Raw genomic sequence first — 10,412 nt, 5'->3', positions numbered from 1 at the left:
AAACAAAAAACAAAAAAAATATATCACAATCTCCTTGCCAAAAATATTTACTTTTTGGTCCTTTACAGAAGGTTTGTCAACTTCAGACCTAAACTATAGAAACATAAAATACACTTAGAAGAAAAGATAAAGCATTTTTAAAAAGCATATATGTAACTATGAATATATATATAACAATACCTACAAACAGAAAAGGTAACCAAGTCTTTACTTTCCATGGTAACCAAGTCTTTACTTTCCATTCAGCTTAGCTTCGAATTGTTGTAAAACCCCTTTTATTCCCTCAGCAGTCATGGAGTAATACAAAGAATCACAATTTAAAAGGCAGCCAAATACATTAGAAAACCAGTCAATGACATAAGAAGTAAAAAAGAACAAGGATAGTTCACAATTGTAATAAAGTGATCACCGAGTAATCTACGACAGAAGCACAGAATTTTAGAACAAGAGAGAACCTTAAAAATCACCTAATCCAGCCCTCACATTTTAGAAATGAGAAAACTGGACCTAGACCTGGCAAGTGACTTGACCAAGGTCACACGGATCATTTCCTCTAAAGCTGGAATTATAACCCAGGTCTATTGTTAGGTCAATAGAAATAGGTCAGTATTATTATCAATTATACCAAGTGAAAGTAATAAGTCAATATTAAAATATATATTTTTTAATTTTAACATATCTGGAAGGTGGAAAAATAGGACACCTCTCACACATCTACAGAAATAAATCCTTTTATTTTTATAACATCCTTTTCTTTTTCAGATGCATACAGTACTTATAGCCCAAGAATTCTGAGAAAAGCTATAGAAGACCTGGCACTATTTTTGAGAATTACACAACTGGGCAGCAAAATAACACCTTTATAAATGTTGGGACATATAGAAATAAAATTTAGTGTTTGCACACAAAAATAGGGAAGTTACATTCAACACGTTTTCTTTAACGTGCATTTAAAATGTTTTAAGTGTTTTCTAAAACTTTGGTCATCATGCTTCATTATAACTTGTTAAATTTCACAATTATGTAGATGATTTAACCCAAATGGTAAGCAAATATATCACATTAACACAGCAGCAAAAGCAAGCTAATACTGCACAATCATATTAGCGAACTGATTTTAGAAATACATGTTTTTCACAAATAGCACACAAAAGTTAGTTTGTATTAACATAGTTCAATGACTTTTCTTTCACTTCATTAAATAAGGCTGAGTAATGAGACATAGCAGAACATGATTACATAATAAAAAGTATATTTTTAATTACAAATCTAATTGTACATACGGGGCAATGAATTGTGATTTCTATAGAATAGTGCAAATGAGCAGGACTTTCCTCAAAAATAATATAATTGGATTCATTCTATGTGCCTCAGATTTCATGAATATTAGGGTTATATTAATTACTTTAGGTTTTTACGTGATGGGTGCAAATGGTAGGGTTGATAGAAGGCAGATGTGTACTCACTGGCTGCAAATACAAATAACCATTGCCTTAATTTACTAGATGAAGTGCAGGCACTGAAAATGTAACTTTAAAAAAGTTCCATTTGTCATTATGTAAACAATTTTCTTCATATTATATTTCAAAGATGCATAATTCATTTCATATCGTCATATCAAGCAATTCTTCTAAACTCTTTTTGATATGTGGTGGTTGAGATGCAGCCTGATTTAATAGATTCTGGCCCATTTGTGCAAAAAGTGCTTTTGATAATTTAGCTGTGGCTGTTCGTATATTTCCTCCAGCTCCAGGCAAAGAGCCACTATTTGTCATGTTCCCTAAGAGATGCCATAAAACAACCAACACTTTCTGTTCGGTGGCATGGGGCTTCCTTTGATAAAGTTCCATAACAATATCTGAAATGTAAAAATAAATAGTGATGTTTAAAAAAAATTCAAGTTTTGTTAATTAAAAAGGATACAAAATATACTAAACTTCTTCTCTATACCATTTGTTCTAAAATGTCAGGCATTTTAAAGAAAAGTAAGGTCAGAAACTTTCCTTCTAAAAATTGGTATCTTTAAATATTAGAATTTCATATATGTCAACTTAATTCAGGCAAAAGTAGTAAGGACAGGAATTAGATCCAAAACTCATCTCATGTAGTTACATAAAATAAAAACATATATATATATTTTTAACTCACTGATCTTTTATAAAACACATCATTTGAAATAGTTTTCTAAGAGCACTAAACTGATTTTAATGTCTTTTTATTTTTCCTGTATTATTTCTACTGACAAGAAGACGAAATAAATACTGGAAAAAAAAGGTTAAAAACTTTTATAAAAGTTTTTTTTTGTTAAGTCTTAAAAGTTTCTCATATGGATCATTATGCAATTTATTTCTACACTGTGAGTAATGATACTGAATTTGGTAGTTATCCCAAAATTAAATTGAAATGCCTATCAGCTTATCCTTAGTTAATAAAATTTCTTTAGAAATAGCAATTAAAAAATACTTACCAGCAAGCTTTTCAGTCATATCCTGTTTTGCTTTTCCATTTAAAAACTGAGCTTTTGTGCAAAATGGCTGTAGAAGCAAGTAATTGTCTAAAAAAAAAAGAATACAGATATATAAAGAATTATGAGATCTTAGTTTCCATTACATAGCACTGAAAGGAAAATATATTCATGCAAAGATTTTAAATTTATGCAATCGCTACCTAATATCATCTATAAAACCTTAATAAAATAATATAGCAAATATATAAAAATATCTCACAGAGTATTAAAAGAGATATCATATGGTATAAAAAAGCAAAAGAATTGCCCATCTTCCAGGCATCTTATTCCAAAAAATATTACATAGGTTTATCAAAAACAAACAAAAAGGGCAGCCCCAGTGGCGCAGCGGTTTAGCGCCGCCTGCAGCCCAGGGTGTGATCCTGGAGACCCGGGATCAAGTCCCACATCAGGCTCCTTGCATGGAGCCTGCTTCTCCCTCTGCCTCTCTCTCTCTCTCTCTCTCTCTCTGTGTTTCTCATGAATGAATAAATAAAATAAATCTTTAAAAACAAACAAAAAATGCCCCCAAAAAACAGAAAAAAAGGGTTTTCTGGGAGTAGTTTTTATCTTTACTGATTTTTTCAAAGTTTTGATTTTGTAATAATCATAGATTCACAGGAAATTGCAAAGATAGTACAAAAAAGGTCCTGTGTATCTTTCACCAAAGGTTACATCTTATATGGTTATAGTACACATCAAACAAGGAATCTGACATCAATACAATACATGTACAAAGTTCTAAGCTGCATCATTCACCTTCTTTATTAATTTTTTTTTTTTTTTAGAGTAAGGTCTACACACAATGTGGGGCTTGAACTCATGACCCTGAGATCAAAAGTCACATGCTCTAACAAATGAGCCAGCTAGATGCCCCTACATGTGTATGGTTCTGTCATTTTATCACATGTGTAGATTTGTGTAATGATCACTGCAATTAACATACAGAACTATTCTATCCCATAAAGATCTCTCTAGTGTTCTCTTTATTGTCATATCCAATCCCTGCTTCCACCCCTAAACCCTGATAGCCACTAATCTGAGATAATATTTTGAGATGGAATCCTACGCATGTGACCTTTTGGGACTGTCTTTTTTCACTGAGCATAATGCCCTTTAGATTCATCCAAATTGTTGTGTGAATCCATCATACTACTTTATTATTTAAATACTTTTCTATGGTGTGGATGCATCACAAATTTTTTCACTATTAACCCACTGAATTACATTTAAGTTGTCTGCTATTTTTGGCTATTGCAAATAAAGCTGTTATGAATAGTGTATAGATTTTTGGATGAAAGTGAGTTTTCATTTCTCTGGAATAAATGCCTAAGGATGCAACTGATGGGTTATATGATAAGTGTAGTTTAGCTTTTCTATGAAATTGCCAAACTCTTTTCTAGAGTGGCTACACCATTTTATTTACATTCTCACTAGCAATGTAGCAGATATTTAGTTTCTCTGAAATCTTGTTAGCATTTGGTGTTATCCCGCTTTTTAATTTTAGCTGTCCTAATACTGTTATAAACTGAATGCCTGTGTCCTCCAAAATCCATATGTTGAAACCCAATCCCCAATGTTACGGTATTTGGAGGTGAGAGGCCTTTGGGAGGTGATTAGGTAATGAAGGTGGAACCCTCATGAATGGCATTGGTGCTCTTATTAAAGATGCCCCAGAAAGCTTCCATGTCCCTTCCATCGTGTGAAGACAAAAACAGAAGATGGGGCCATCTAGGAACCAGGAAGTAGGCCCTCACCAGACACTAAAACCATTGGCATCTTGACCTCAAACTTTCCTGCCTCAGAACTGTGAGAAGTAAATGTTTGTTTTCACACCATCCAGTCTGTAGTAGTTTGTTATAGCAGTCAGCAGACTAACATACTTGTGTAGTGATCATGATCTTAACTTGCATTTTATATTTCCCTAATGACTCAGGATGTTGAACAGCTTTTCATGTATCTATTCACCACCCATATATTCTCTTCAGTGAAATGTTTCTTCATGTCCTTTGTCCATTTTCTAACTGGATTGTTTGTTTTAATGTTCCATTTTGAGAGTTTTTTATATACTATGAGTTCTTCCCAGATATGTGGTATGCAAATACTTTCTTCCAATCAGTAGTTTGTCTCTTTATGTACTTACTAGGGTCTTTTGCAGAGCAAACATTTTTAATTTTGCTGAGGTCTAATTTGTCACCTTTTATGGATCATGCTTTTACTGTCATCCATCATGTGTCATGCTAACAACTCTTCACCAAGCCCTCAGGTCCTAAGGATTTCTGCCTATGTTATCCTTAAAAGTTCTACAGTTAAGTTTTACATTTAAATCTGATCCATTTAAAGTGAATTTTGCATCAGATGTGAGACTGAGGTAGACAAAAGGAACTAAAAAGTCAAAAACAAGGGGAGATAAAGTCAATTTAATAGTAAAGCATTTTATCTCTAAAAATAATTTAAAATACTAATGAGACTATTACAACATTAAATGACAAAATATTGACTATCTATGATTTCAACATTATAAAAAAATATCACATGTAAAATCAGAAAATACAAAATTCAAAATAATTTGAGTGCCAAAGTAAAGATTTCTTACCTACATGCTGACTCAGTGCCTGAATAACATTTGTGGCAGCAGCATAGATGCCTGGATTCTTAGAATTCAGATTGTTATCTACTATTGCTGGAATTAGCATGTTGATTATAGGAGATAAGTTATCTCTAAGCAAAGGAATCATTTTGTGCATTGTTTCTAGAGCCACCAGATTTACTTTACTATTGGAATCATGAAGTCGAGATTTAAAAGCATCAAAGATCTGAAAGTAAATTGGTAAATTAAAGTGAAGTAATGTTTATAATCATTTAAATTCTTTTTGGCATTCTTTAGTATTTATCCTGTTAATATACTGTTAAAAACATACACACAACATTTTATTTAACCTGAACTTAGATAATAGGAATTTTATAAAATAAAAAAATATATAAATATGTACATTTTAATATAATTTTACATACAAAATTAATAATATATAACAAATATAAAAGTTTGGATGCTAAATTTAAGTCTCAAAACTACTTATAGGAAAGAGACAAGTCTTCAAAAATCACCCAAAAAGACATACTAATAAATTAAGGTTGAGAAATTTGGCTTAGTAGGAAGATGACTGGCTTACTGTAAATGTGACAAAAATGCTATTTTTTGGAAGGTACAAAGTTAGCCAACTCTAAGAACTCAAGAAAAGTTTCTATTTTTATCCCTATTCATAACAAAATTAGACATGTAAGTTTTACCACAGAGAGCTGATTTAGTTTCAGTTTAAGTGAGTGCCTTATGAGAATTTTATATGCAATTTCAGAGTTAAATTTTTATTATTACCTATTAATACCTGACTACTTTATTTTTTTTTTAATATTTTATTTATTTATTCATGAGAGACACAGAGGGAGAGAGAGAGAGAGGCAGAGACACAAGGCAGAGGGAGAAGCAGGCTCCATGCAGAGAGTCTGACGTGGGACCCAATCCCGAGTCTCTCCAGGATCATACCCTGGGCTGAAGGCGGCGCTAAACCACTGAGCCACCTGGGCTGCCCTTAATACCTGATTACTTTAACAATTATTCTTTGCTCTTTAGAATTCTTAACTTTCATAAGCTTAAGGTATCTTAAGGGAATGGTAAGCAAATATTTATAAGCTTAAGGTATATTAAGGGAATGGTAAGCAAATATTTAGTCACATCAAGTGAGTGAAGAGCTAATCTGTGAGGCTAAGATATATACATATACATCTTTCACATAATATATATAAATAAAATTTTTCATGGTACAAATAGGCTTCCCAAAAGATTTATATTTACTCAACAGATATCAGAAAATGTAACTTTCTGGTGCCCATGGCATGATAATATGGTATTTTTCTTCTGAAAATTAAGACACAGCACTACTGGAATTAGTAGTAATGGGGGATGCCTGGGTAGCTCAGTGGTTGAGCATCTACCTTCTCAGGGCGTGATCCTGGGGTTCTGGAATGGAGTCCCACATTGGGCTCCCTGTGAGAAGTCTGCTTCTCCCTCTATGTCTCTGCCTCTCTCATGAATAAATAAATAAAATCTTTAAAAAAAAAAAAAAAGAGTAGTTATGGTACTTTGGCCATGTTTAATGAACATAAATACAAATTTAAAATGGAATTTAGTTAATAAATTACTAATGGAACTAACTGAACTAACTCTGAAGAAGCATAAATCATCTACACTCATTTATTACTACCCCCTTTTCTATTTCTTGGTATCTTCCTAAAGGGTTGGTATATAATGTATACAAGATTTCTAATCTTGGGACGCCTGGGTGGTTCAGTGGTTGCGCGTCTGCCTTCAGCTCAGGCCGTGATCCTCGGGTCCCGCATTGGGCTTCCTGAATGGAGGCTACTTCTTCCTTTGCCTGTGTCTCTGCCTCTCTCTGTTTCTCTCTCTGTGGCTCTCAGGCATAAATAAATAAAATCTTAAAAACAAACAACCCTCCCCCCCATGATTTCTAATCTACACATAAAAACTTTAATATCTATTCTTAAATAATATGAGAGCTCTTAAATGCCCTGGTTCTTAAAATATTTATTGATTCACTCAACATATAGTCACTGAATGTCAGGTCCCAAGAGCTCTGAGAATACAGAGCTTTCAAGAAGTTACCACCTAGTGGGAGAATTTAGATAAATAAGCAGCTATTTTCTTATTTTTCCCCAATTACTTTGAATTGGTCTAGAATGTTTTTAATACAGCAAAACCTAAGCAATCCATTCTTCTCACTAAGTTTAACATTTTAAAATAATATATGTAAGGTACTAAGATTTAGGGCAATTTTTTATACAAATGAGCTGTTAGCCACAAATTGAGAATGAAAATTAATTTTTATAGTTCATTACCTTCACAATGTTTCCAACAACAAGCTCTTGATTGTTTTCAGTATCTGATAAAAGCTGCTTAATCCCATTAATACGATCACGGAAGTCTTTTGCATTTAATAAACTGGTTATGACTTTAATATATTCAGCACTTTCTAAGGAATTGCGGGGAACTGATTTTCTGGTGATGTCACGGACTTCAGTTACTTCTCTAAAGTCAAAGAAAGGTAAATTTAATTTCATTATTAAATTCCAATAAGAAATATAAACATAATGAACAGTTCTTAATACACATTTATTTTTCAATAATTCACAAAGTGATCTAACCGTTAGCCAAATAGCTGTGTTGGTGGCCCCTAAAATCTCCTGAGTTTCGTGATTTACTAGAAGGACTCATAGGATTCAGCACGTAGTTCTTACTCACAGCTAAGATTTATTACAACAGAAGGATACAAAGCAAAATCAGGAAGGGGAAAAAGTGCAAGGGTCAAAGTCTGGCTAAAACTAGATATAAGCTTCCAGGGGTCCTTTCCCAGTGGAGTCATACAGAACAAACTTAATTACTCCAGCAGCAACCCATGACAACACATGGGAAATGTTGTCTACCAATGAACCTTATTAGAGACTCACTGCTCAGGGTTTTTACTGGGCGTTGGTCATGGTTGGTCCTCTGCCTAGGATATACTGAAATTTCAGGCTCCCAGAAGCAAAGCTGGTCTTCCAGCATAAAACATATTGTTTACTCAAATTATTGTGGTACAGTAAACTACTCTTACTAGTTAAAGAACAGTGGCAATCCTCCTTAAATCCTAGTTCCTGGATGCCAACCAAGGGCTAACATTGTAAGTAGGACTTTCTAAAAATAGTAGTCTCAGGCTTGCTATGTTAACTCAAAATATCCATTTGATTTTGCATGAGAAAACTAGAATCTTGACACTAGCAGGATTTGCTATTCCAATGACTTACTATTACTAGTATATGTTTTTTATTGCTATAAAGGGGTGACTCAATACAGCAGAGGAATGATACCTTTGAAACTAAAGTGTCACGCAAATTGACAGATCTTAAAGACAATGGTAAGAATCGCCAGTTACCATTTTTCTGACTACTATTATTAAAAATGGCACTAAAGTTGTCTTAAGAGCAGTGATTAACGAATGATGCAGTATCATCCTAAAAGTAGGCACAGGATGGTGATCTAGAATGCAGATCTTATATGTATTTACTCATTATTTTTAATTTCCTTAAATAAATTGATCCAGGGATGCCTGGGTGGTTCAGCAGTTGAGCGTCTGCCTTCAGCTCAGGGCATAGTCCCAGAGTTCTGGGATCAAGTCCCACATTGGGCTCCCTGTGAGGAGCCTGCTTCTCCCTCTGTCTATGTCTCTGCCTTCTCTCTGTGTCTCTCATAAATAGATAAATAAAATCTTTTAAAAAATGATGTGAGATTAATTTGTGAAATGATTAATTCTATACAATGATAAAAAGAGGATTAAATTAATATTTAAACTGAGAAGTATGATACATAAAAGGTAAATAAATTAAAAGAGTAAAACAAGAACACCTCAAGAAGCCTTTTAATTACTGAAACTTGTGTTCAAAGATGTCCTTTTGATATTTTAAAACAAAATGGACTTGATAGTAAAATAACAGTGATTATATCTTAGAGGGAAAAGATACAGTAAGAGCGAAATGGAGGCAGGTACTCACTAGGTATTAATATCAATAAAATTTATTAAAAGAGAGTATGCATTAAAAATGATCATGGAGCACAGATGCAAAAAACACCAAAATATTAACTGAATCAGCAATACATTAAAAGGATCATACAGAATGACCAAGGGGTATTTATTCCAGGGATGCAAGAATGGTTCAACATCTCCAAGTCAATTAATGTGATCCATCATATTAACAAAATGAAGGATGAAAATCATATGATCATCTCAACAGATGCAGATAAAGCATTTGACAAAATTCAATAGCCATCAACAAACTGGATACAGATGGAACATACCTGAACATAATAAAGACAAGTATGACAAGCCCAGAGCTAACATCATACTCAACGATGAAAAGCTGAAAGCCTTTTCTCTGATAACAGGAATAAGATAAGGATACCCACTCTCTACACTCTTATTCAACACAATACAGGATGTCTTAACTAGAGTAATTATGCAGGGAAAAAAAAATAGAAGTTTCCAAATTGGAAAGAAAGAGGTAAAATTGACTCTATACACAGATGACATGATATTATGCAGTCGACCCTTAAACAACATGGATTTGCACTATGCAGGTCCACTTACATGTGGATTTTTTACAGTAGAGTGCTGTAAATACATTTTTTCTTCCTTATGATTTTTATTAACATTTTCTTTTCTCTAGCTTACTTTACTATAAGGGTATAGTATATAAAATATTCAAAACGTGTTAATCAACTGTTTATTGTTTATCAAGTAAAGGCTTCTGGTCAACAGTAGGCTATTAGTAGTTAATTTGGGGGGAAGTCAAAAATTATATGTGGATTTTCAACTGCACGATGGTTGATGCCCTTAACCCCTGCATTGTCCAAGAGTCAACCATATATAGAAAACCCCAAAGACTCTACCAAATAAACTAAGAAACCAGTCAATCAATTCAGAAAGTTTCAGGATACAAAATCAATATTACAAAAATCAGTGGCATTTCTACATACTAACAACAAACTTCTGAAAAACATATTAAGAAATGCAGTTGTTTCTTAATATGTTTTTCAGAAGTTTGTTGTTAGTATGTAGAAATGCCACTGATTTTTGTATATTGATTTTGTATCCTGAAACTTTCTGAATTGGACAAACATTATATGTTCTCATTCATTTGGGGAATATAAATAATAGTGAAAGGGAATATAAGGGAAGAGAGAAGAAATGTGTGGGAAATATCAGAAAGGGAGACAGAACGTAAAGACTGCTAACTCTGGGAAACGAACTAGGGGTGGTAGAAGGGGAGGAGGGCGGGGGGTGGGAGTGAATGGGTG

The 10,412-nt window shown here is 33.3% G+C and overlaps 1 protein-coding gene across 6 annotated transcripts in view; it reads right to left on the bottom strand.

Moving 5' to 3' along the window:
- Positions 1–715: 715 nt before the first annotated feature.
- TOGARAM1 (TOG array regulator of axonemal microtubules 1) overlaps positions 716–10,412 on the bottom strand; it is a 77,840-nt gene continuing 68,143 nt past the window's right edge. For all 6 annotated transcript variants that reach the window (XM_077909161.1, XM_077909165.1, XM_077909162.1 and 3 more), the window contains 4 exons: positions 7,421–7,610; positions 5,103–5,322; positions 2,468–2,554; positions 716–1,858 (listed from right to left, as the gene is read on the bottom strand). In XM_077909161.1, coding sequence (XP_077765287.1) covers positions 1,605–1,858; positions 2,468–2,554; positions 5,103–5,322; positions 7,421–7,610 — 751 coding nt within the window. In that variant the 3' untranslated portion in view covers positions 716–1,604. The remainder of the gene's footprint in view (positions 1,859–2,467; positions 2,555–5,102; positions 5,323–7,420; positions 7,611–10,412) is intronic.

The sequence above is a fragment of the Canis aureus genome, chromosome 9 (assembly GCF_053574225.1).
Source record: "Canis aureus isolate CA01 chromosome 9, VMU_Caureus_v.1.0, whole genome shotgun sequence".
NCBI lineage: Eukaryota > Metazoa > Chordata > Mammalia > Carnivora > Canidae > Canis > Canis aureus.
The sequence above is the reverse complement of the archived record's forward strand: the minus strand, read 5'-3'. Positions and strand labels throughout refer to the sequence as shown.